Below are 26,724 nucleotides of genomic sequence, written 5' to 3'. Positions count from 1 at the left end.
GGGCCTCCATAAATTGCTGAGGCTGACTTTGAACTTGCAATCCTCCTGATTCAGCCTCCTAAATTTCTGGGATTATAGGCGTGCACCACCTCGCCCATCTGAAAGCTGCTCTTTTGATTTAATCCCTAAGAGGAATTTTGTGGGGAGGAAAAGGGGCAGCTTTCTCCTAAAAGGTCAAGTGCAAACAGGGAGAGAGATTCCAGCTAATTAAAAGTTCTAATAAATGACTGTTTAATAATGACAACATGATAACATTTATTTATTTATGTCTGTTTAACTGTGCATTGCAGACAATAGCACCATGTATTAAAGATGTTACTTCTTTTCAATCCTCCTGGCAGCCCTAGGAGGAAGGGACTTTCATGTTCTCCATTTTGCAGTTACTTTACATTTGATTGGGGCTGATGACAGTCAATATTTGCTGGGTACTACCTGTGTACCAGGTCCTATTCTGGGCAATTAAATTAGAATGCAGGTCATTCTTACAACTTCCTTGATAGGTAGGTAGGTTTTTGCAGATGAAGATTTTCAGAGCCAGGAGTGGTGGAGCACACCTGTAATCCCAATGGTTCAGGAGGCTGAGGCAGGAGGAGGATGAATTCAAAGCCAGCCTCAGCGATTTATCTAGGTCCTAAGCAACTCAGTGAGATCCTGTCTCTAAATAAAATACAAAATAGGACTGGGAATGTGGCTCCTCAGTGGTTAAGTGCCCCTGGGTTCAATCCCTGGTATTAAAAAATAAAATTAAAAAAAGATTTTCAGTCACTGACTGGTAAATTGACTTCACCAAATTTAGAAGCCTGAAAAGTGGTCCGTCCTAGACTCAAGCCCTTTCTTTCTGACCCAAAGAGTGGACACCTGACCCTGCCGTCTCAGGACATGGGAGAAGCTATGCTATTCAAATATGTGCTTCTCACCTCCAGAAGCCCCCACTCTCCTGAGTGCTCTGCATCCCAACCCATCCCTGGGGTTCTTACTATCTCCTACGTGGTAGTTCAGCAATATACAAGACAGAAATTGTCATTCAGTGATCCTCAGAACGTGACTTATTAGTTGCGCCTTGTCCACTAACAATAACAGGAATTGCAGAGCCAATCAGATACCCCCTTAATAAAAAACTCACCACCCCCTGGAGCAGAGAGGATATGGTCACTGGGGTCAAAGTCCGTGAATGCCAGCAGAACTTGGGCCTAAAGATGGGGGATAGGAAAAAGCACCAAGGTAGCCTGCTCCAGGGAGAAACCCCATCTTGAGCTGAGGGGGACTAGATCACAGGAGGAAATCTTACATACCACATGTACTGCAAAAGTCCCCTCTACCTAGGCCCAACGAAAGAGTTTCAGCTTTCAGTCTCCATCTCCCTCTGCTCTGTCTGAGATCTTTTATCCCCTAAGAACCAAGTTTAGTGATTTATTTGGGAGGGGTAATCTGACAGTAACACAATGTCATTTACATCCCAGACAGCTGATAAATGGTTTAAGGTAGCAGCTTAAGTTCCTTAAGCAAAGCTTGACACAGTGGTATTATTAAACAACAATGCCCAAGATTTTCCTACGAGGCCCTGTTGATTCTTTGAACATAGCTAAGTTTTGAATGGCACGATGAGGTTTCACAGATCAGTTGTGCTTCACAGGGGAGGAAAAGAGTAATCCAAAATTATAGAATAACATGGTCATACAATCTGTGCATAATACAATCGGAGTCGCAACTAAATCATTACGTGATCATTATCCAATAATGCCTAAGATGTCAGCAGTGTGAAAATTTGAGATCGGGTATCGCCCAAGTCCTTCCTTGATTTATTTCCAGCCGAAGCTTACAATAAACAATGTGACAAGGTGCAAAAAAGAGGGAGAAGGGAAGGAAGGAGGGAAGAAAAAAGCAGGAAGAAAGAGAGAAGAAAGGGTTGTTGTCCCCCCCCTTGAAGGTTTAAAGAGCCAACTCTTGAATGTAGCAAATCCTTTGGCCAGTGGAAAGTAGTGTAGAATGCATTGTTTCTAAAGAGACTGTTTATTCAAAATATGTCTGGTTGGGGCATTCAGGGTTCTAAGGGAGAGGGGCTCCAGGGCAGTGACTGAGGTCAGCTTCGTGCAATGGTTAATGAAGTTCACTCCTGGTGGTTTCGGAATACCACCAAGTAGTGGTGACTGAGCCCCAGGGAGACCTGCACGGGGGGACGTGGATGTGGACATGAGGGAATTCTTCCAGAGGCTCCCTGCTTCCCCCTCGGCCTACGTGGAATTAGACCAACCCAGGCCTGTGTCATTTGTTGGTGCCGATTAGAAATAAATGTGGGCATTCAGCTTAGGGAATTCTCTGCCGGCAACCTGCCCAAAGCAGTGTCATTGTGTATTTAAGCACAATCTTTGTAAACTTGACCAGGCAAGGAGGTTTATCAAAAGAAATATGTATACTTGATTTCTAAAGGAAAAGAGAATCAAATGGAGCCACGACATCCGTGGTAGAATACTACTTTCTGCACCCAGCGATTCCTTTTATAACTTGAGACACACAGCCTCACAATGGCTTACACCAAAAAAATTAAAAAAAAAAAAAAGACCCAGGACATCCCTCAGTCCTTACGAAAGAACTCCAAATGAGTCTTCAGCCTAATGCACAATACGATTATTAAATCTAACATTGTCCTAGCCAAAGTTGGCTTGGTCAAAGTTCCCCCCACATCCCCCTGCTCTTTGGGGGGGAGGGGGGCCAGGGGGAAAGTATTGGGAGAGGCGGAGGAACCAAGCCAATCAAAGTTAAAATAAAGTCTCTTTCTAGCAAGACTACTGTCTATAACATGTTGTTCCTTATAGAAAGTGGGATATGGTGGCATTTGCTTGATTAACTTGCTCGACAAAAGTGACAGCTGCTGTGGGTGCCTGCGGATAAGCTGCACGGCGTAGTTCCGCCTTTGTACATCTGTCAGCAAAAAGGGAAGAATAAAGAGTGAAAAGAGACAAATTGGTCCCCAAAGACACTCCATTCAACTTAGGAGGTTTGCCCCATTCAAGCGCTCGCTGTGCGCCTCAAGTACTAAGAGCTTATTCAATTTCATTCACTCGTTCGAATGAACCCACAAGTGTTTAATTTCTTATTCTGTCGCCTCAGAAAAGGGGGGGGGGGTGGAGAGGAAGGGGGAGGGAGCCTTGGGGGAGGGAAGCATTGACCGCAGGCAGGGCGATCCGGGCGCGTATTAACTCATGGCGAAACTCCCTGTGCGCAGGCCTGGACCCGGCTGAATGCTTCCAGGTTTCTTACCCTCCAGGCTGATGGATCCAAAAACCATCTGTGGATATGGGGACAACCAGCAAAACTGAATGTGTATCTCGAGTCAGGACAGTGGTCTGAAGTATGTGCCTTTTACAGAAATGGGACGGCTCGTTCCCCGGGGGGGAAGGTTTGGGTAAGTGAGCTGGCAAATGTGTGGATTTTTTTTTTTTTTCCCCTCACGGAAAGGGGGAAAAAAAAAAAAAAAAAAAAAGAGTCACACACAGCGAGAAGTAGCAAGAGGGGAATATGGTTTCCTGAGATTAAAAATAAAGCAAGAGGAAAGGGCGCCATTGGAGGCAGGGCCCAGCTGCACGTGGTGGAAACACATGTTAGCTTAAAAAGCAACATTTTGTCTCTTTCCCCCATGCCTGAGCCCCAGCATCAGAACCTGTTTTCTGGCCTCCTTTAAACAGGAAGTGCCATGGACTCCCAAAGGGCTTTGAGATACCTCCTCCCGGCCACCTGGACACCCACTCGCCTACTCAGCCAGGTCTGCTGCCATCTTTTCTCCTGCCTTCTCTTTTGAAACTCAGCACTCCTTCCAGCCCCTGGACCACCATCCGAGTATTGTCCCAGCCCCTCAATCCGCCTTTGTTGACTGCTTTTTGGAAACTACTCAAAGCCATCTCTGGCTCCTAAAAAGATCATGTTCATTCTGATGAGAAATCATTCCCCAAACAGTTCACGTTCCCTAAGTTGACATGTATCTAGTCCAAAAAGCATTTGGAAGACTTTGGAAAAGCGTTCTGGACCCAGTGATACTCTTGAGGTTTTGTTGTCTGAATTCTGAGACTCTGGACAGCACCTTCAGGAGGTATATTAGTGCTCTTTCATTATCTGCTTGGAAATTAGCTGTATGGTTTGACTTGACCTATGTAGTTTGTCCATTAACCCCCCTTACCTGAACACTGTGTAATAGCACAGAAATTATGTGAGTATTCAGACCATGTTTTTGCATAGTGAAAGTAATGATTAAAACCACCTCAGCCCAGAAAAACAGCTTTCTAAAGTCAGTGTGAATTTTCCTAAGAACTCCAACTTGGGCTCACAAAACTAATGATTCATTGTTATACAGAAAGTTTAATATGTGCAAATTATGAAATTTGCCCTAATGTGATTAACCAACTCTGTTTTTTTGTTATTTTTTTGTTTTTTTAAAAAGACAAAGTTGGCACTTGGCTTCTCTTTCTGTTCTGTATATGAGTTGCAATCCTTATTTTAGAGTATGATTTCTATAATCATTTCTATATGGTATGCAAATTTCTTTTTCAGTTGCTTACGTCAATCTGCTTGCGAATTAATGCAGTTAACTCTAAATGCAGTTCCCATACCTAAGAAGCTATCAGAGGAGTGGGTAGATGATGCTGGAGAATAATCTGAATTCAATTCATACTGAATCCTTCTCCTACCTCTTAAATCCTTGTGTGCATATCAGAGAATAGTTTTCAGATAAATTATTCCAACTTCTCACATGGTTAATAGGCAGTAGGTTGTGCCACCAAAACTAGAATTTCGTTTTTGACATAATTGAGCTTTAAATGATTGAGCTGACTTGAAAGTGTGAGTTTAGATTATAACTATATATTTTTCTCAAAACAGTGGGTTCCTTTGAGAGGACAGAGGCTAAAGGCAAAGGGGTCCCTTTTCTCAATGCCCAGTGAGGCCTAGGACTGAATCCTTGACATATCCAGAGAACAATAGACTGGGGGTGGGGTGGGTGAGAGATATTGTTAAGGGTGATCAGTTTGTTACTGCCCAAACTGCACACCTGCCCTGGGATACCCAGGTGGCAGACAAGGGATGGTTAGATGCTGATTGGGGCTTAATCGCATTGGCTTCATTATTTGTCTCTTGGAGAGAGAAATGGTCTGAGCTGAGAGATTTCCAGGCACCTAAGAGAGCAGTTCCTTTCCTCTTGAACACTATAATTCCCTGGTCCCTTCACCAAAAGTGACACTGGTCCACTTCTGACATTTTGCAACAGGAGCTGGTCTGTTTCACAGAAGTCCTGGTTTTTCTGTGATGGGTTCTTGCTAATCAGCAGGGGGTGTTAAAAACAGCTGGTGTAGGGCCCAGGTTCCTTCTTACATTCAGAAGTGACCACTGGTTACATTTTTATTCAATTACTTAGACGCTCAGCGGTTTCAGAAGTCATGTTGTGTCCAGGCAAGCACAGATCTCATTTTGATATCTAAATTGGATTCTTTCTTTCAGGACAGCAGGGCTTTGGGGGCTAATCAAAAGAGACAGAGGGGGAAGGTGTATTTCGCTATTTGGATAGCAAGAGTTCAGCGGTGGAAGGATTTTGAAGGAGTTTGCCTTGCTTGAATTAAATAAGGCAAGGAGTTTGAGTTCTAGAAAACAAAATTATCTAAGAAACCCAGGGGCTCCAGGTTCTCTGAGGTCAGAAGCAGGAAAAATATAATAAAAATTAAAAGCCACTTTATTACATATGGCTAATTACATTTCTTTTTCTTCCTTTGTCATAGAAACAAATACGAATCAATATTATGTGTCACAGAAATGTAAACTGAGGTTTAAAAAGTCATTACTTCTTTAGGTTGTTAGGGGAATTAAGTGCGTTTAATTCATATAAACCACTTAGAATAGTCCCTGACTCCTAGCAAGTGCTCACTAAGTGTTTGCTGTCATTATTTTTATTGAAATTGCTAATTACTGTTATTCTTAATGTCACTCTAGAACTTCTTTCTGAAGTGAGTTCCTTGTAATATAAATCCCCTGAGAAATAAAGTAAGTGGCCCGTGAAAGTGGCTCTTTAGTCAAATACATCTGGAAAAACACCAAGTTAAATGGATTTCTTTATTGCAGAACTTCTCAGAGCATTTAAGAAGTTGATGTCATGCGTCAGATCTAAATGGCCAGGCAGGCACAGTGGTGCACGTCTGTAATCTCAGCGGCTCGGGAGGCTGAGGCAGGAGGGTTGCAAGTTCAAAGCCAGCCTCAGCAATTTAGCGAGGCCATAAGCAACTCAGCAAGACCCTATCTCAAAATTTAAAAAATTAAATCAAATTAAAAGGGCTGGGGATGTGGCTCAGTGGTTGAGTGCCCCTGGATTCAATCCTGGGTACCAAAAAAAAAAAAAGTCTAAATTGCCAATAGCACTCAGTTGGAATATACAGTATACATATGTGTATTCACATAACATGTTCACAGGTCAGTGGAAAATGCAAAACTAGAAAAGTGTATGCTGATATTTCTTTTATTTTCTTTTTAAAACTTACAATTAAATCCCTCAGGGTAATGTCCTATAGGCATTTAGGCCCCTCGATATAGGAACTGCAACAGTTCCTCCCAAAGACTTCCCATGTTCCCTCTCCCAGGTTTTGCAGATGATACCAGGAGATCTGAGTGGGAAAGAGGACAGATCCCACAGCTGGGGAGCCCGCTGTCCTTTGAGGCATCCGTATTCATTTCTTTTTAGCGGGCATCGTTCTGTATCTTCATGATGTTTTTGGAAGGCATGGCACAACCCCAAATCCACTGACTTCAGCAGCACCTTGGATTCCTAAGGTGAAAAGGCCCTTCGATAAGTACTCCTCCTAGACAAAGAGAGGAGTAGCTTTGCTTTGGAGGGTTCCAGTCCAAGTATATGTCACCATTTAAATAAATAAAAAAGACACAAACTCTTTGGATTGATAGAGTTGGGCTGGGAGCCCTGCGATAAGAGGTCACTGGTGTGAGTTACTATGGTAATTGAGTAGTATCAGCAATAGTTTTGCTCTCATGAGCATTAAAGCACATAATAATAGGCAAACAAGAGTGGTTAAAGCAAGCAGGTAGGATTACTATGTTCTTTTGTCAGAAGTATATAATGTCTTGTAGTCAGTTTTAAAGACTTCTCAACCCCCAAACCCACCCCCCCCCGTCACCTGCTGAGTGATTTTGCGTGCTTAATCTCCTACCCTCAACTCCAAGCTCTCCGCTAATTTGAGGCAAATGGGTATTTCTGACATTAGATAGGGCAGCAAGGAAGCTCTGACCTAGAAAACCCGCCTTCTGAAGCACCGAGAGCAAAGGAAAAATATTCTTTCGACAATTTTGTTAAGACTCTTGAATGACAAGGGGTGGGGGCTGGCGGGTATAGCTTGCACTGAAACCGAGGTTACAGCCTCCCCAAGGAAGGGGTGTTTTTTTTGTTTTGTTTTGTTTTGTTTTGCAGAACAAGAAAGAAGGAAAGAAAAAAAAAAAAAAAAAGAGGAACTCGCAGAGCATCCCCACTCCCAACTTCCCCCATAAAACTTGTCACTTCGCATTGCCATCGCCACCCCAACAATAATCGCTCCGTGCCTATTGCTAATTGCAAGCACAGCTGAGGCCCAGCAGGGAGCCCTTGCACAGTCTCAGGCCTTTATACGAGGCTCAATCTGTTGTATGGCACTTGTTCACACACAAAAAAACTACCAGCAAAGGCAGAAAGAGGCAGAGTCACAGGTTTCTTGTAATCCCTCTGCCTCCCTGCTGACAGCCCAGCCCTAGAAGCATTCCTGGTTTTGTCCTCCTCTTTACAAAATCTGAAGTGACCTTAAGCTACTAGCATGTCAACTTTTGAATGTGGAGCTGCCGGCTCCTTCAGGTGCATTAAGGAGCAGGGGGGGCTACATCTGGCTTCTGCGTGTCTGTTTGCAGCACCCCTAGGGCGAGCTGTGGCTTCCTGTAACATGTAAAATATGAGTGTGAACTCAGGGTTCATGGCAAGGAACAGGAGGTCATGCCTGCATTCAGTTCTAAGTAAAGAAACCGGGAGTTTGCAGATGTTTTTCTGTATGTGTAATGACACCAACCCCCTCCCCAGCCACGGAGCAACCGAGCGCCGTTTTTTGATAAAATGTGCCACAATCAGTGTGCTACTTGCAGATTTATTCATATCAATTTTTGCGATTTATATATTCAGAGACAAGATTGCTATTTCGGCAACTTTATGTTGGATGTCGTGCGTTTGCGTCTAGAGAAAGAGGGAAGAAAGAAGTATGGGGCGGGGAGGGTGGGCAGAGAAAGAAAAGAAATTAAGTCTGTTCCCTGGGCCACCGGCTGGGGTGTTGTCAAGGAGACAAAGCATCAGACTGGAGGGTCTGTGTCCCCCTTTTGCCCAGCGGTCACTTCCTGCCCAGGCTGGAAGCTGGGACTTCTATTCTGGCCCAGAAGTCGGCCCATTAGTGGTTCCTGGGAGGGGAAAGCGGGTTTTAGGGGGCAGGGAACAATCTCTTCAGTACATGAGGCCCCAGGCCACTTGAAGAAAGGTCAAGAACAGGGAGGCCCAAGAACCTCCTTGGTGTGGTCTCCTTGTGGGCCTGGCAGGGGACACTCGGTGCTTCCTTTCTGCCTAAGCCTCCTGCGAAATTCCTGCTTGTTGAAACGTCTGTTCCCGGCCCCAAGCCTCACGGTGTGTTTTCAGGGAAGGAAGACATTGGTGCAGGGAGCACAGAGATTAATCCTCCCAGGCCTGGGGAGTAAACGCTCCGCAGTGGGGCCGTGCTAATTGCCGAGCTTGGTGCAAAGATCATTTTGAGGCATTTAAGAAATACATGATTTTTATTAGTATGACTGTTCCACGTAGGAGTTATTTCTCGGCAAAGGGCAAAAGCTTTGCCCGCCTCGCATTATTAGCCTAATTCTACTTAATTGTTTCCTAAAATACGGGCTTCCTGAACACACATTCCAAACCTTAATAAGTCTGTTGTGGAGGGAATGATTCTGGATGGGGAGCTGCTGCCCTTTTGGGTAACCAGGATCTCTGAGTGACTGAGAGCCTTTTGATGAAACCCCTGCTTGGAAAATTGGGGGGGGAGTCAGTATGGGGACAAGGCCTATGGAAACATACAAAGTGACGTGGCAGGCACTGCGAAAATTAAAATGGATCCGTTTTTGGTTGTTTGGATCCAGTCCTCTTTGAGGAATCTCAGTTCTCATCTCTGGGCTTCATTTAATTCTATTTCACAGATTTAGAAATGTTGGCCCCGTGGCATGTTTTAAATAAACCAAATAAATGACTGAGCAAATGCTAACAGATTTGTTCTTTGTTCTTCACAGTCTCAAATCTCGACCTTGAGAAACTGTCTCCATCCTGGGATTAAAATGCCCACATTTGTCCCATAAAGAATTTTTTTCTCTCTCTCTCTCTTTTGGGAAAGCAGGATTGAGTGTTTTCAGATTAGAATCTATACGCTGATACCCGTCAGAGCTTTCCTAAGTAAAGTTTTCTTTTCAGTATGAAAAATGATTTTTATTTCCCATTTTATTTTCGTATAGTGGTAAAAAGAATGTCACGTAAAAGGTACCATATTCTGTTTCAAAATATACAGTTCCATAGCATTAGGTAGAGTCACAATATTGTCCAGCTGATCTCTAGAGCTCGTTGCAGCTTGAAAAACTGAAACTCTATACCCACTAAAACATGGAAATGGAAAGCCATTTCTCCTCCCTTCTCCCCCATCAACCACCATTTCTGTTTCTGTGAAATTGACTTTTTTTAAATTTGTTCTTTTTAGTTATACATGATAGTATATTTTGACATATCACACATACATGGAATACGACTTCCCATTCTTGTGGTTGTACATGGTGTGGAGTTTCACTGGTTGTGTGTTCATATACAAACATAGGAAAGTGATGTCCCATTCATTCCACTGTCTTTCCCATCCATCCCTCCATTCCCCTTTGTCTAATCCAGTGAATTCCTCACCACCACCCCATTGTCTGTTAGCATCTGCATATCAGCAAGAACATTTGGCCTTTGGTTTTGGGGGAATTGACTTATTTCACTTAGCATGATATCTCCAGTTCCATCCATTTCCCAGCAAATGCTATAATTTCATCTTCTTTATGACTGAGTAATACTCCATTGTGTATATATACCACATTCTATTGATCCATTCATCTGTTGAAGGGCACCTAGGTTGGTTCCATAGCTTAGCTATTGTGAATTGAGCTGCTATAAACATTGATGTGGCTGTGAGAATTTGACTTCTCCTGATAACTCATATAAGTGAAATCATACTCTAGCTGTTTTTTTGTGATTGATTTCACTTGACAAGATGTCCTAATCATGCACCCATTTGGGGGCATATGACAGGATTTTCTTGATTCTTAAGGTTAACTAATATTCCATTCTATGTACCTATGACATTTTGGTTTTCTATCCATCCCTGGATGGTCACTGCTTCCTCTTCTTGGCTATTGTGGATGATGCAGCCCTGAGCACGTGTGTGCAAATCTCTTTGACATCCCACTGTCAATTTTTTTGTGTGCCAATTCCCAGAAGTGAAACTGCTGGATCACCCAGCTTTCAATAGTGTCACTCACTCAGATTGTGGCAATGGTAGAAGTGTGGCATTTGCATTTGGTTTGAGGTAGTATTTACAACTGAAAATCATATTTAAGGCTCTGTCTTCCTGTCATTGACATCCCTCTCTTAAAGTAGACATCCCTGAGTTGATCTTTGACTTCGTTTTCTCATTCCAAGGTGGTAAACTGTTTCCAGCAGTATTATGATTATTAGGAAAGAAAGCCTTTCAGAGACTGTCACGTCTCCTTGCAGATGACCATCTGACTTATTGAGACAGGGGTTTGGGTAGCATAAAAGGAGATTGTGTGGAAGCCGGGCACCGTGGCACACGTCCCAGCAGTTCAGGAGGCTGAGGCAGGAGGATCGTGAGTTCAAAGCCAGCCTCAGCAAAAGCAAGGCCCTAAGCAACTCAGTGAGACCCTATCTCTAAATAAAATACAAAATAGGGCTGAGGATATGGTTCAGTGGTTGAGTGCCCCTGAATTCGATCCTTGGTACCCACAAAAAAGGGGACTTGTGTTATTTGTGGGATTTCGTACAGTCTGGTTGATTCAGCAGCAGCAAAATCATTAACAGTCTGGCTTTGGCTAGCTTGTGTAGCTTGTTGTGACTGCCAACTGGTTAACCAAACCACTAAAAAAACACAGAATTTATCTTCCTGAGAGAGATACATGTAAGGCCCATGTAAGCTTCGAATTAAACTTACCTGCTTGGCTGCTTTCTGGAAGGATCCTTCTAGACTCTTACCTCTCCTCGTATTTTGTCCATGCAATGAATACTGATAGGACTGTAATGCATAAAGTCAGTCAAGAATTCATGTTTGGATTCACTATTTGGATCATTCACTTGAAATTTGGATATGGAAGATCTTATTGTTGGATATTTCTCCACATTTCAGGTTTAAAGAGATGAACTTCACTCTTGAATAAATAACCATTTATTTGAATAAAAAAATATCATGGGCTGGGGTTGTAGATCTGAGGTAGAGGGCTTTCCTAGTGTGTGTGAGGCGCTGGGTTTGATCCTCAGCACCACATAAAAAGATAATAATAATAAAAAAATAAAAATAAAGACATTTTTAAAAAGAATATTGTGATATTCTTTAGGCCCTTTCTCAGGGAATTAAAATAAAATCGTTCCCAAATGCTAAATTCCATATCCATGTTCCCACAGGAGAAATCAGCATTTTCAGCAGTGATCATTTAAATCCATTTTTTTTTAAATTTCTTTTGCACTGTCCCCCCATTAGGTAAAAGAAGAGCAGGATCATCTCAGGTCCAGGTCTTAGGTAACTAGAGTCTGAGACTGCCAAGGTGCCCAGTCCTGCTCCCACAGGTGAGCCCCCAGACAGGTGCCATCTGGCCTTCAGGCTTGGGCTGCGTGGAGAACCAAGCTTTGCAAAGACTTCCAAACCAAAGATGAATTTTGATGCACCTAAAGAATGACAGGGGTAGGAAAAAAAAATCCATCTTCAGCTAAAGAGGACATTTGGGGCAGCTGGGAAGGTCACTGGGCCTCTCCGTGTCCTCTGTTTTGGATGGCTGGTGGTGGCTTTGTGCTTTGAGCAGAGCGTCCTGAAGCTGTGGCTGGGAAATACCCATTTCTAATGGGTTTCAGAGGATCAAATCCTCAACCACAGCAGTACTCACGAGGGGCAGAAGATCATGTCCCCAAAAGGCTCCCCCTTTCCAGAACGCATTTGGATGAGGTGCCCTTGAGAAAGAGTTTACGTGGCCCTGGGCCACGCTGACGAATCCTGAAACCTGAAGTCCTTTGCCTACGTGGCAGAGGTGGCTTGAACAAGCCAGGGGTTTTTCGGTCATACCCTCCCTGAATCTTCGATGAGAACACTGGATGCAGCCAGAGTCCCGAGAGACTCATGGGGCTGTGGCATTGCGGCTTAGGTTAATGAGGAGGCTACAGGTACTTTGGTGGATATGTAAAGAGACCCTAGATGATATTGTTCACAGGTCCTTAAATTACCCGAATTGTAAGGTAGAAAGATGCATTGAAAGCTTCAAACGTTAAATATTTCATTACAGTATTTCAATGCAGCCCTTTAAATCAGTGGTGGGAATATTTTTCCCCCTAACTAATAATAACCCACTTTTGTCACTAAAAACAAAGCGAAGAGCTTAGTCACATGGGTGTGGTCAAAGGATTATCTTCCTTTTGGACTCCTTGCCAATACACACAGTGTCATTTCTTCATTAGACAGGACGCTGAGCCAGTTTCTCTGATGGCTGGCTGTGTTAGGTTGGAGAAAGGGTACTTTCCAGAAAAAAGATAAAAATCCTCCAGCATTCACTGTGTCTCTTTAGTCCCCAGACACAGGTTGGTTACCAAATTACCAGTTTGCTCAGGCATTTTTAGAAGAATGGAGACTGCTCAGAATGTTTTATACAATTCGGAACAGCTTGTCCTTGGGGCGATTTGATTTTTTTCCCTGTGAAGCATGGTGGGATAATAATGGCTAATGCTTTATAGGTGCCTGGCCTATTGTAAGGACTCAAGATCTATTTACTCATGCAATCTCATCAACCCTAAGTGGGTTTTATTACTATCCCACTTACCAGATGAGAAAACCAAAGCACAGAGAGGTTAAAAGGGATGGATCAGGATTCACACTAGCTGGGTCAGGTGCATTCTGGTAGCCACTAGGATGCTCTGCCTCACAGACTTTTGAGTCCCTACTCCATCTCTTGCTAGCTACTACCAGTTTACCTCCCTGAGCCTCGGTTTCCTCATCTGTAAAGTAAAACTATGGGTGATCCAACTCCGCTATGGCACTGTTTAGAGTTAAGCTAATGAACCACCCAGGCATATGTGGTTCAAACATGCCAGTTTAAAAGGAAATGCATTTTTTTGTTGGGCGGGGGGGGGGGGGTCTCAACCACTGAGCCACATCCCCAGCCCTATTTTGTATTTTATTTAGGAACAGGGTCTCACTGAGTTGCTTAGCATCTCGCTTTTCCCGAGGCTGGCTTTGAACTCACCGTCCTCCTGCCTCAGCCTCCTTAGCCGCTGGGATTACAGGCAGACGCCACCGTGCCCAGTGGAAATGCATATTTAGAATAAATACAGTACCTGGTGAGTTTTAGCTATCATTCAGGCTGAGGGTATGTCCAATAGAGTCACAAGTTTTAAAGAGATTGCAGTGACACATGCCTGTAATCCCTGTGACTCAGGAAGTAGAAGCAAGAGGATTCCAAGTTCAAGGCCAGACTCAGCAACCTAATGAGACTGTCTCAAAATAAAAATATTTTAAAAGTTAGGGATGTAACTCAGTGTTGGAGCACCCCTGGGTTACATCTCCATATCACACACAAAAAAGAGTTTAACGATACACATCTAAATATTATCCTCAGTTACAGGCACAGGGCTGTGTGCCTGTGTGTGTGTGTGTGTTTGTGAATGCCATATGTGACCATGTTTTGCCAGAAGTGATATACCTATAATATGCATGTTATACATCAGTAAAAACTTTTCTTTAGAAAAAAAGAAAAGCAACAAGAAAAACTTGAGTTTTTTGCAATGGACAATTTTCACCTTGTTTGCATGTCTCCCTGAAATTGTTTCTGTTACAGCTCTGCCCTGTGACATTTTTAATTTTATGAGATAAAAACTCTTCCCCTGACATGAAAACTCTCAACTGTTTCACTCTCCGTTTTCACTGAAACTTTGACAGTATGTATGATTTTTTAGGACTGAAATTTTGATCAATGTTATGCCTCTTTCATCTCTAACACTCTGTTAGGAAAATCCCAGGCATTGTGACAAAGGCAGCTTTTTGAGTTGTGTTTTTGCTTGAACCCAAACTGCCCATGGTAAGAAATCTCTCCCACTAACAATTGCAGAGTTACCAATATAAATAAATAAAGGAGAAAAGGTAGGACTATGAAAAAAAAGAAGAAATACATTAATTTTAGCTAAGAAAGAATAACTCTCATTCCTTTCCAACTCTTCCTAATCATTTCTCTCAAGAGGAAGCAGTGAGACCGACACAGTGGCACATGCCTCTAATCCCAGTGACTTGGGAGGCTGAGGTGGGAGGATCAAGAGTTCAAAGCCAGCCTCAGCAACTTGGTGAGGCCCTAAGCAACTCAGTGAGAACCTGTCTCTAAATAAACACAAAATAGGGCTGGGGATGTGGCTCAGTGATTAAGCACCCCTGGGTACAATCCCTGGTCCAAAAAAAAAAGAAAGAAAGAAGAAAAGCAATGGCTGTCTCTCAGTCTCTCATGCACCAACTTTTAAGGCCATTGAGTGGCTTTCCATGGGAAGCCCTTGAGCCACCACACTCTGCTTAGCCACTTTCTAAACCCTTAAAATGTAAATTCGCTTCCACTCCAGAACCCGGACTCTGAGGGAAATAGATTCAGCAGCATTCTCCTTCCCACATACGTGTCCTTGGAGAACTTCAGAACTGTACAACTTTACCATAAAGACAACTAGAACTAGAGCTGCTTCTATTTAGCCAACCCTGTGTGTTTTTATTTTTATTTTATTATTATTAATAGTAGCAGTAGTACTAGGGATTGAATCCAGGGGTGCTCTACCACTGAACTGAACTTTTTATTTTTTATTCTGAGACAGGATCTTGCTAAGTTGCAGAGGCTGGCCTTGAACTTGGAATCCTCCTACCTCGACCTCTAAAAAAGTAGCTGGAATGACAGGTGTGCACCACTGTGCCTGGCCTCCAATCCTTTGACTTTTTTTAAAAAAAAATACTGTGTTGAATGCAAACAGCTTATACAGAATTAGCAGTAAATCCCCAACTTCAAACCCATCCCACTGCTTACTAGTTGTGTGCCCCGTTTTTCTTATCTACAAAACAGGACTGTTCTTCGTGGCAACCTATGATAAGTTCAATTCAATGGGTATATCATGCTGTAATATGTTCTGTGCAGGCAAGCACATTTTAAGAGACCCATGCTCGATGATTAAGTAATTGTACCCATGCTTGTGTGTGTGTGTGTGTGTGTGTGTGTGTGTGTGTGTGTGCACATGAATGCGTGCACGCACATACATGGGGTCAAGTATTAGGAATCCTGGAGGAAATAGTACTTGGTTGAAAATGGGAGACTCTAAAGTCTTGTAGAATGGTCTGACGGGGTTTGCATAAGTTCAAGAGCTAAATTGCCCCTGTGATGTGTGCATATGGAATACAGTGCACGGTCCCATCTCCCGTCTGTTCTTTGTTTCCATTGTCACTCATCTGTGAGATGTGTTTTGTTCTGAAAACAAATGTCCCCATTAACAGTAATGTCTCTTCAGGACATCAAATTAATATCCAGATGTCAGGGGTCAAGAATTAAGACTTATTAAGTGACAGTGGCAGAAAAGACAGCCAGAGCAGCATTCACTGTAACAGTGATGTCAACATCACTGATTGACATCGCTGATTGGAGATTACCCAGATTTAAGCAAAAGCCCTACACTGGGTCCTGTGAACCCTACATTGTCCAATAAGGTGCTAATTATTCATCTTATCTCTCAATCCTGCATTTTTCCGGGGAATAAAGTTTCCAGTCAATCAAAGAGCAAAGGCTAGGGAGAAGCGAAGGAGTCATTCCCAATTGCAAAATTGATGGAAAACCCCAACAAAGGTAATAATCAAGATCAATTCATATTTTAATCCCATGTTTTGAAAATTACAGTGCAAAAAAAATTTGTGGTGAATGAAATATCAAAATTGTAATTAAAGTTAGTATTCAATCCTGCTCTTGCACAATCCCATTTCACTGCCTCACCCTAATCCTGGGGGTAGTGAAGCCTGAAGCTACAAAGAGAGGACTCGTGTGTAAGGACTTCCCCATATGAAGTAAGGATGTTTGCAGCAGTACTTGTGACCCAAGTATGTCTGCCTGTTACTGATCTTAGCTTCCATTAGAAATGGATCAAGAAAAAAAAAGTTGGGTTGCAAACTCGAAAGTCCATGTTATGTTTCTGAGAGTCATATGATGGCTAAATTTTTTTGAGTGCTTATTATGTAGTAGTCACTGTACTAGGCACTTTACATAAATTATCTCTTTTAATGCTCACAGTAATCCTATGAAGTAGGTACGGCATTAACCCCAAGAGAAGAACAAGGGTCAGAGAGTTAAGCAGTTTCCGTGAGGATATCCAGATAATAAGTCGCCAACCCTGGTGGAATCTGTACTTAACGCCATGGGGTTTGAGAAGTCACTCATTCTTTGAATCCTTTTAACCCAAGACTTTTATCCAGAACAGTATCATTCAAAATTTGCCTTATGCACCCAAGATAGCTTTATCGATTTGGGTGATGATCTACCCCGGCATGATTTTTCAACAGAATTGCATTGCTAAGAGCTACTCATGTGTTCGATAAGGCTTATGCTTGGTATCCCAGAGATATTCCAATAGGAATAATGCCTCTGCCACATGGCTTCCCTGGAAACTCGGTCTGCTTTTTCCCTTGTTTTCTTGGTATCTTAGATTGAGAGTCAGAAAAAACGAAATGAGAAATGACGGTGGTGACAGTTGCAGTGGAGGAGGGGACAGTAACAGTGACGATGGTGGTAGGGGCTAACACTAATTGCAGCCCTGCTTATGCCAGCTTCCATGATGCATGAGCATTATTTTATCTACTCATCAGAAAAAGACTAGAAAAAATCTGTTCAATTCCCATTTTCATCAGGAAACTGAGTCACTGAGACTGTAAGTAACTTGCTCTAGATCACAAACCCAGGTGTGTTTTAGGGCCTGTGTTTTTAACCACCAAGCTCTAGAAAGTAGGAAAGAAGAATTAAATGGCAAGGATTTTGATCAGCTTTTTTTTTTTTTTTTTTTTTTTTTTTGGTACCAGGGATTGAACCCAGGGTTGCTTAACCACTGAGCCACATCCCCAGCCCTTTTTATACTTTATTTAGGGACAGCATCTCACTGAATTACTTAGGGCCTTGCTAAGTGGCTGAGGCTGGCTTTGAACTCTTGATCCTCCTGCCTCAGCCTCCTGAGTCACTGGGATTACAGGTGTGTGCCACCGCGCCTGGCCCAGCTCCTTTTAAATAGAGCCTTTGGATGGAGTTGCAGCTCCTGGAGAAGATCCAGCTTGCCAAGAGCCCTGAAACCCGTGATGGACATCCCTTTGAGTTCCAAGCGGAAAACCTTCACAGACTTATCCTCCGGGGACATATTTTAAGAAGCTCAGGCTACTGCAGATTTTATTTCTCTACTGCATTTTTAGGATGAAAATAACCTTACTTAGAAAGTTTTGAATTAATATACCTGAATTTAGGGAAGGCAACCAAGAAGTCGTGATGCTACTTAAACACTTAGTGCACGTCGCTGGTTCTCAATTCTTTTTTCTCTCTGTTTAATTTAGAGTAGATTTTATCAAAAATTGTGTGCCCAGGTGTTAGGATAGCTCCAGAAAAGGCATATCCGAACCAAAGACAAAACAAAACAGGGAGAACTTAAAATGTTTTATGAATTTCGTCTTTTGAAGAATCATAACAAATCTGCTGCATTAACATTGATCTCAAATAAAGCAACCCTGATTAATAAGCACTGGGAGTCCCCCGAGGGAGAGCCGGAATCACAGACACCCAGGAAGTCGCTGATCAGTGTTTAACAGTCGGCTTTCTAGGAAGGAGAAAGCCCTGGTCTGTGGCTTTGCCCATGTCTGTGGTGTAAAAACCTCCACCGTGGCCTCTTTCTAGCTATCTGCATGGCGTCCCTGAGTACAGAGTTGGGAGGGGACACATGGTGTCAGCTCTCAGGACCAGCAGGTGACAGTATCTGCTGGCAGGAAGAGGGAACAATGGCAGACGATCTGCTATTTCAGTCCACTGGAGAACTGCCACTTCTGGTGTCACTAACCGTGTGTCCTTGGACCAGTCACTTGTCCTCACCTCCTCTCAGAAGGGGACTATGGAAGATCCCTTTCACCTCTAACATTTTAAAGTTCTAGAAGGCAGTGCCTCCTGCTTTCTCCGACTTCCAAATGCCTTTAAGCGCCTTTCTGGAAAAACCAAGTTAGCTCTGTGCTGATTCCAAAAGCGCCTCCAATTTCATCTACTGAGCATAAGGTTTGGAAAGGAGTGACTTACTCCCTTTTGCCTCTTTAAATGTGCAGCCAATGGGGCATCATACATTTTTTACACTTCTTTTGCTAGATGTGAGATCCAGGAGGAAAAGCATGGATGTTCCAGGGTTTTCTTGTTCTCCTGGGGTGGGAATCGGCGTGTGAGGCGCTGATCCCTTGCTGTATACGTTCCCTACCCCCCTTCCCCTCCAGCAGCAGAGCAAGATGCTTGAGAGCATGCTACCTTTTTATTTGTATTTTTATTTATGTTGTTTTTAAACTATTTTAAAACCATTTACCAGAGTGGGAACTGCTGATATAAATGACAGTGGGGGGGGGGGGGTGCTTTTTTTTTTTATTTAATTTCCTGAAAGGTGGCACGTCTCTCAGTGAAGACAAAAAGGCATGTTGCACAGGCTTGCTGGCAGTGATATAAGCCAGTGCCGGTTTGCCTGTTGTCACAGCCAAAGCAAAATGCCACCTCTGCCTAGAAGCCAGAGTGCCACACTCCTCTTTTGTGTCCCAGAGATGTACCCATCGCTAGGCCCTAGGCTTGTAGGTTTGGCCAGGAAGTCACGAGGGTTGCTTTGAAGGTCATCTTCCAACCCAAGAGGCCAAGTTCAAAGGCAGGTTTTCACCGTGGCTCTCAAAATCATCAGGTGCAGCCAGCAAAGGTGGAATTTGAGGCCTGGGGTGAGCACAGAAGAGCCCCCAGTTGCCTAGAGTAAGGTAGGCTGCACAAACACCCAGTGACCGGGTGACAATCCTCTCTCCAGACCCCTTCTTAACAAACCCAGATGCAGTGGAAGCAAATGCTCCAGAATCCCAAGGCAGGAGGTGCCAAAACACTCCCCCACCACCAACTACCACCAAAATTTAAAAAAAAAAAAAAAAGTTTCAGTAAAATATTCTCACCCCTAGAGGGGAAAACCTGTCAGTCCCTGAAGAAACTTGACCCTAGCCCTCTCTCTCTCCTCTCCATGGGGTGAACTGTACATCTCATGAAAAAAAAAAAAAAAAAAAAAATCCCCAACTCGCCTGCTCCCTGGGGAGGGACAGAAGGTTCCTAAAACTGACAGTTTCGCCTCCATGATCTTTAAAAGAGCAGGAGCTGGCTGTGAGGCTGCAGGGCTGCCTCGACTGGGGTAGTGTGGTCTCTGTTGCGGCTGGGCTCCAAAGAGAGCCACAATTGGCTCTCACGAACAAGGATCCTAGATAGGAGAGAGATTGCAAAGAGGGCTTCTGAGTGCCATGGCTGAGACTGTGTCGTTTCTTGCAAGGTGAAACTTGGCAGTTCTACCTTGCAAGTAAAAACCCAAATTAATTTTTTTTTTTTTTTTTTAAGAAATTAAGTCAGAAACAAGGCTTCGGAAAAACTGTGAGTGTTAGGCATAAACTGATTTTGGATGATCTTTAGGTGAGAAAGGGTGGAGTTACCATCGGAAACATGTTTTTATTTATGCTTTCCGAGTCCCCACTGCTGTGCGATGTGAGTGTGGTGTGTGTGTATTGGTGAGCGTGCGAATACGCCTCCTCTCAATTCTCTAACCACTCTTTCTTTCTTTCTTTCCTTTTTTTTTTTTTTTGCCTCTTTTCTGTGCACAGTTTATATAGATGCCCTATAAATAAATATATAGGTCCATCCACACCTTTTCATTTTATTTGTAAATTGTTTGGTATAAGCAGCAGAGCGTAATGAAACCTGGTGAAGTTTAAAAGATTAGATTTTTTTTTTTCATATTGACACTTCATAACACTGTTCATATGTCTCCGAGTGAGATTTATGAATATATGAGCAGTACTGCAAAATTATACTGCACCAGAGACTTCCTGCACCACAGGGGTGGCAGTCTAAAGTGACACAGCTTCAAGCATTTTTCACAGACAAGAAGCAAAATTTAACCCCCTTAAGGGGAAGTATGATTTCAACAGCTTGAAATGAGCTCATTTGTAGATGGGTTTTCCCCCCCCTCTTTTTCCATAATTTTTTGGTGTTAATATTAAAACAGATTGCACAGCCAATATAAGGGCACATGGGCTGCCCAGAGTAGAGTTTGGCCCTTAAAGAGAAATAATCATTCATTGTCTTTATCAGGAACACCCCAATCGGGTAAATGGAGGTAAACGTCTCCCCCAGTTCCTAAGGCTCTCAGCCTGATTCCCAGAATTGTACTTAGCAGACAGAGGTCCAGGATTTTCCAAAGGTAAGTTGCAAGGCACATCAGTTAGTTCAGTGAAGAAGCCTCCATGTCTCTGGACATCAGAGACGATAGCATTAGGAAATCAGCGGTGCTTTGAATCAACCCTGAGTACAATGAACCAATTCAGAAGGGAATCAGAAGAGCAAAACATGGACTAGGTATGGGATGTCTAGTGTCATGGAGTTCTACCTTAGCTTCCAAGTCCACACAGTTCTCATTTAGACCCATCCAGCACCTTAAATTAACGTTCACGATCTCTGTGCTTGCAAACTCTCTTTAACCATTTTGTCTCCTCCTGGAACAGAACAGGATGCTCAAACGTGGTCTGTTCCCTCTCTGCCCTGTCAACGCTCCACGATGCGTTGGCTGGAGAACTTCTGTCTCTTTTTCAGCAATGGTACAACAGCTCCATGAACGTCATCTGCACCTGGTTGACGGACCGGATGGACCTACAGCTTCACATATATCAGTTGAAAACACTAATTAGGATGGTAAAGGTAAAAGAAAAAAAAATTATTCTCCTTTGCAAATAGCTTACTGAAATACATTTCATTGGCAAGCTGCAGAACTTCCTTAACACAAAGAATATCTGTATACCTATAAATCACATACAGGATGCTTTCTAAAACAGATATCTCCCATGAGAAAAAATCAATAGAATCACTTTGTGATGCCTGGTTAATTTCTTATTTGGACACCAAAGGAAACTTTAAATAAAAAGGAACTTGATATCTTTTTCCAGATAGAAAAAATACTTTATGTATTTGCCATATAAAAATACCACAGAGAATGAATGACTAAATCTCAAAAAATTATATCAAATGAAAGAAAACAAACAAATCAAGTGCATATTGTAAGAACTGGTAAAAGCGATCTATAGAATTATAGGGATTAACTAAGTAGGATTGTAGCAATAGTCTATGTTTTGTTTAAGGTGTTGGGTGTCTGGATATAGATGTATGTCAAAACTGGTAGAACTGCACATCTAAGAATTGTGCATTTTAGTATATGTAATTATACTTCAATGGATATTTTAAAATTAAAAAAAACATACTACAGAGACCATCTCCCTTGCATTAGACCTTCAGAAGCTGACTTTTGGTGCCATTGATGCTAATCACATAAATTACCAACTTCACTTATGGTTTAATTAAATAAAATTTTGCCACAATTAATTTAATGGAAATATTTACCTCCAGCTATTTCTAAAGATGTCCTGTGATCATTATCAGAATGCAAATCAATATTGTTCTCATAGCTAATTGAAGTAGTGTCTCTTCCAAGGCGTGTATACAATCAAATGTAAAGGATCACAAAGGTGAGATAACATACCCTCAAAGTAGCTTTCTTCCCTGTTCTTGTGCGTGTGCCTTGAACTAATGATAATTATTTCAGCGTGAAATCTCAGTGGTTTACATGAAATAATAAGATCACAGAAGGGGGTAAATACGTTTTTGATCATTTCAGTTTCCATTTGATGCTTCACGGTGGAGGGCTTTAAAACATTCGTATGCAAAACTCCCATTCAAAGCACAAAGTCTCCTTTAAAATATTTGAAGGCTGGATTTCTGGTTTTTAACAGTGTGCCAAAAGTCTTCCCCACACTCACCCCCACCCCATTTCCTGGTCTCTTTTGGATTAGCACCACCCCCCTAAAGGTACTCCTCTACCCCAGTGCTGACATACAACCAATTACTGTTCCGTTGTGTGTAATTAAGGCACGTCATCATCATCTGCATTTGATCTCACAGAGTGTCTGCCCAGGAAAGGTTACAGGCAGCAGAGTACAGGAGCTATTTAAGAAGAAATGTATGCACTTGAACTATAGGCCTCTCTAATTTTCCTTTTTTTTTTTTTTTACTTCATTTCTTTAAGGCAAGCTCACTAGCCACTTGAATTCCATTTTCGGAATATAAATACGCTTTGGCAGGAATGGGGTCAGATTTTCTGTTTGACCTGAAGAAAAGACATAATTTATAATTTTTAAAACGGTCTCCCCAGAACTGATATTTCCAGATCTTTGTTGAGAATTCACCATATTTAATTAAGAAAAGATGTCAGAGAGAAGCTTTAATCTTCACTGTCTGCCAAACATACACACACACACACACACACACACACACACACACACAGAGACACACACGAACCACAATAGAGGCAACACAGAAATATCATGCCACAGGAATCCCTTCACTTTCACCAAAACTGGGCTCAGCTGAACTAAGGCCACGACACAGAGGTATGAAACAGCATTACCACTTCTGTTGCTAAGTCCATGACCCAGAGGTCTCCTTCTCCAGGGCAAATTTCCAAAGATATTTGGCTTTCTTTCCTACCTCAACAGACACCCCCTTTATTCATCCATTCATTCATTATTCAGCAAGCATGTATTCATTCATCCAACACTGGGTAGAGATGAGGCAAGCTCCTTCTCTTCCATCACCAGATGGAGGATTCAAAAGTGACTAAACATGGCGCAGTCCAGTTAGGGTGTGCACTGCTCTGGAATTTGAATAGAGAGGAGAATACTCAAGCTCTTTTAGCTTTATTTTTTCTCCCCTATTCTGGCAACAATTCTGCTATTCTAAGTAGTCACAGAACAACTGATTGAAAAGTTCAAAAACTCCAGTTGATCCTGGTTATCTGGTCTGTACCATGACTCAGACTCCCACTACTCGAGGTCAAGGTGCAGACACGATTCAGGTACCTACCTGGCTTCTTCTTCCTCCTCAGAAAGCCTGCAGCTTGATCCATGATTTGGGTTGACCTTATAACTCAGTGTCTAAATCGGATTCATTTTAAGAAGGAAAGAAGGCTCTGTGAATAATCCTGCTGGAGCATTGGGCATAAAGTAGCAAAGGGGGAACGTGGCCCTCTTGCCCATAATCTTACATTACGGGGCTTCCCTAAGCCAAGCTGTGTTCACTCATTGACTCTACGGTCATCATATTGTAAGACCTTCAGAGGAGGTTCACCTTGTGATTATTAACACCATGACTGCATTAGATGAACTATTAAAAATAGAAAGAATGGCCGGGTACAGGGGTGCACCTGTAATCACAGCAGCTTGGGAGACTGAGGCAGGAGGATGGAGAGTTCAAAGCCAACCCTCAGCAACTTAGTGAAGCCCTAAGCAACTCAGTGAGACCCTATCTCTGAATAAAATACAAAAAAAGGGCTGGGGAATGTGACTCAGTGGTCACGTGCCCCTGAGTTCAATCCCCGGTACCCCCCCAAAAAATGATAATAATAATAATAATAATGGCAGAAGTGATGCCAAAACAGGTTAGCATTCCTTCTCTGGCCCCTTTAGCAAGTTTCCTGTATCAATAGGAGAAGCGAACAGCAGAATCGGTAGCTAAAATGATATGCAGTGTGATGAGAAGAATTGTAGTTAGAGACCTTTTAAAAAAAAAAAAAAAATTGTTAAGTACACAACAGCCAGATGCTTCTGGTCATGTTCAATTAACACGAAGGGATTTCTAGAAAAACAGTCCTTAGGATACCTAAGGAAATCCGAAAGAAATCGCCTGAAGGAACAAAGAAAGAACTGGTGGTACAGTAATACCAAACCATTGTTCTTGAAAAAGAGCCAAATTTCTTCCCTGAGAGCATAAAGTTGTGAACGGAATCGATAGAGTTCTTTCCCAAGGAGATGAGAAATGAGTCACGTGTCTGCACCATATTGATGAAGCATTAGCGCTCCATCTTGCCCATAATTTTCGCTGCCCGTAATAGGTTTCTTATACCAATATACATATGTCTATCTTGTGAATGAGACAGAGGGATATGGCTCATGCAATTATAAGACTCAAAAATTCTAAAGACCAGACTGTAACTGAAATAACAAAATACCATAATCACTGGATCCATTATTGATACATGATCACCCCTTACACTGTCGATCATATTATTTAATACAAACCTAAGAGAAAGAACCAGACCCCCCTACTCCCCCCCCACACACACACCGGAAAAAAAAAATCAAAACAATTATGGAACATTTCCCTTTATGGAATTGAATAAACACAAGCTTATGTTCTTTGCTTTGTCTCATCTAATACAGTTTATCCTGTCACAGTTTCTCATTTTCTGTCATTTAATGAATCTCAGTTTTCAGTACAAGTGCAATCTGAGCATGGTGGCTTTTTATTTGGCAGTGCATAAAGAGTGACATTTCGCAGAAGGTCACACCTGCTTTGCACCCTCTCCCTGCCCACCTTGGAAATGAGCGCTCCCTTATCATTTCATCTTTTCCCTCCTTAGAAAACCTATAGAGATTTCCGATTGCAAGGGGTCCTGGATTCCACCTTAAACAGCAAGACCTATGAGACCATCCGGAACCGGCTCACCGTGGAGGAAGCCACGGCATCCGTGAGCGAGGGTGGGGGCCTGCAGGGGATCAGCATGAAGGACAGCGATGAGGAAGATGAAGAAGATGATTAGACCTTTGGTCCTCGAGTGCACTGGGACAGAGTCCTGTAATCAATGCATGTCCTTAGTCTGTTAGTTAACTCCACTAGGGAATTTTCTGTCAACTACCATGCCCATGAGATGTTTACCAATACAATTGCCATTTTAGCTACGTGGTACCGAGATTAGCAAATGACCTTCCAATCCATTGGTTTCCTTATTTCCACGTCTATATGTTTACAAGCAATATGGCGCACCATTCTGGAAAAACCGTTCATGGAGGATACATAATCCAACTGCTAGGTGGGTCTCTGTTATCAGCGAAATGAAACGAAGCTTCATTCATGACTGTAGATATTGACATAAATGGAGGTGAGGATGAGGATGCTGGGGACTTTCATTTCTTCGTTTCATGTATGTAGAGGCTGGTTATTTGAATGAGTACATGAATAATTGAAGCACATAGGTCTGCTTTGGGTTTTGTGGTTCTGTTTTTGTTTTTAAATAAACCAAAGGCCAGGCCCCAATAGCCTACTTTTGGTTCTTTCTGTTCACCTAAAACTAAAAAAAAAAAAAAAAAAAAAAAAAAATTAAAAAAAAAATGGAATCCTAGCATCCTTGTTGGCCATAAAAGGCGATGAACCGGCAGATTAATTCTCTCAATTGCCACGGCAAGGGGGCAATCCCATCATGACTTAGCATCAGGCACAGTTCAGTCTTCTGTCAAGGTTTATCATCCTAAATGTTAACTTTTGGCTTTTATGTTTCAATAATTGTGTATGTAAAAAAAAAAAAAAAACAACAAATATTTAAATTCCAACCCTAGACTATAAATGTGTTTATAATAAGATGTGGATATTTCCCTCTGTAGACTGTAACCATAATTTAAATTATTTTGTTCCACGCTGTTTTTTATATCCGTCATGTACATTGCGTTTCGATCTGTAACTGCACGGCCCTTAGGTCTGCGGCAGACCTCCCTCTTCCTGTGTAAAGTAGTGGATCCATCTTGCTTTTGCCTTATCTAAAGCCTACAGTTAGGAAAGTGTGGGAAACTGTGGTTTCTCAATAAATAACTACTCAAATGTCCTGAGACTGTACATGGGAGTCTGTCTTCCTCCGTCTCCTCGGAAAGCCAGATAAGAAGCAGGAAGAGGGAGGAAAGGGGAGGGAAGAGGTGATTTTTCTAGAGTGTGCTTGACACTTTGGAGTGGGTTGTTTTCAGATGCTTGTCGTTCTCCATGAGAGACTGCCTCGCATTCCATTAATTCAGACTCCACTAATTCAGGATCTGTGGGCATTTGGACATGTTGGGCAGATTACGCTTGCATTATAGGATAAATAAGGGTTTGCTAAGCAAGTGAGTAGTGTAAACGAGAGAAATGTTTCTCCTGTACGAAGAGAAGGCCAACAAACTGTTTTTAAGCACCACTTCAACAGCAGTGTTTGCATTCAAACAAAGTGTGTGCCAATTATATATGATTCTT

General features: G+C 42.4%; 1 protein-coding gene across 9 annotated transcripts in view; it reads left to right on the top strand.

The window, feature by feature from the left end:
- The window catches only part of CADPS (calcium dependent secretion activator), a 483,924-nt gene extending 457,587 nt beyond the window's left edge, over positions 1 to 26,337 (top strand). For all 9 annotated transcript variants that reach the window (XM_079114383.1, XM_079114382.1, XM_079114375.1 and 6 more), the window contains 2 exons: positions 21,217 to 21,321; positions 25,091 to 26,337. In XM_079114383.1, coding sequence (XP_078970509.1) covers positions 21,217 to 21,321; positions 25,091 to 25,270 — 285 coding nt within the window. In that variant the 3' untranslated portion in view covers positions 25,271 to 26,337. The remainder of the gene's footprint in view (positions 1 to 21,216; positions 21,322 to 25,090) is intronic.
- Positions 26,338 to 26,724: the final 387 nt, after the last annotated feature.

The sequence above is a fragment of the Sciurus vulgaris genome, assembly GCF_902686455.1.
Source record: "Sciurus vulgaris genome assembly, chromosome: 16".
Classification (NCBI taxonomy): domain Eukaryota; kingdom Metazoa; phylum Chordata; class Mammalia; order Rodentia; family Sciuridae; genus Sciurus; species Sciurus vulgaris.
Note: the sequence above shows the minus strand (reverse complement) of the source record. Positions and strands in the feature narration are given on the sequence as shown.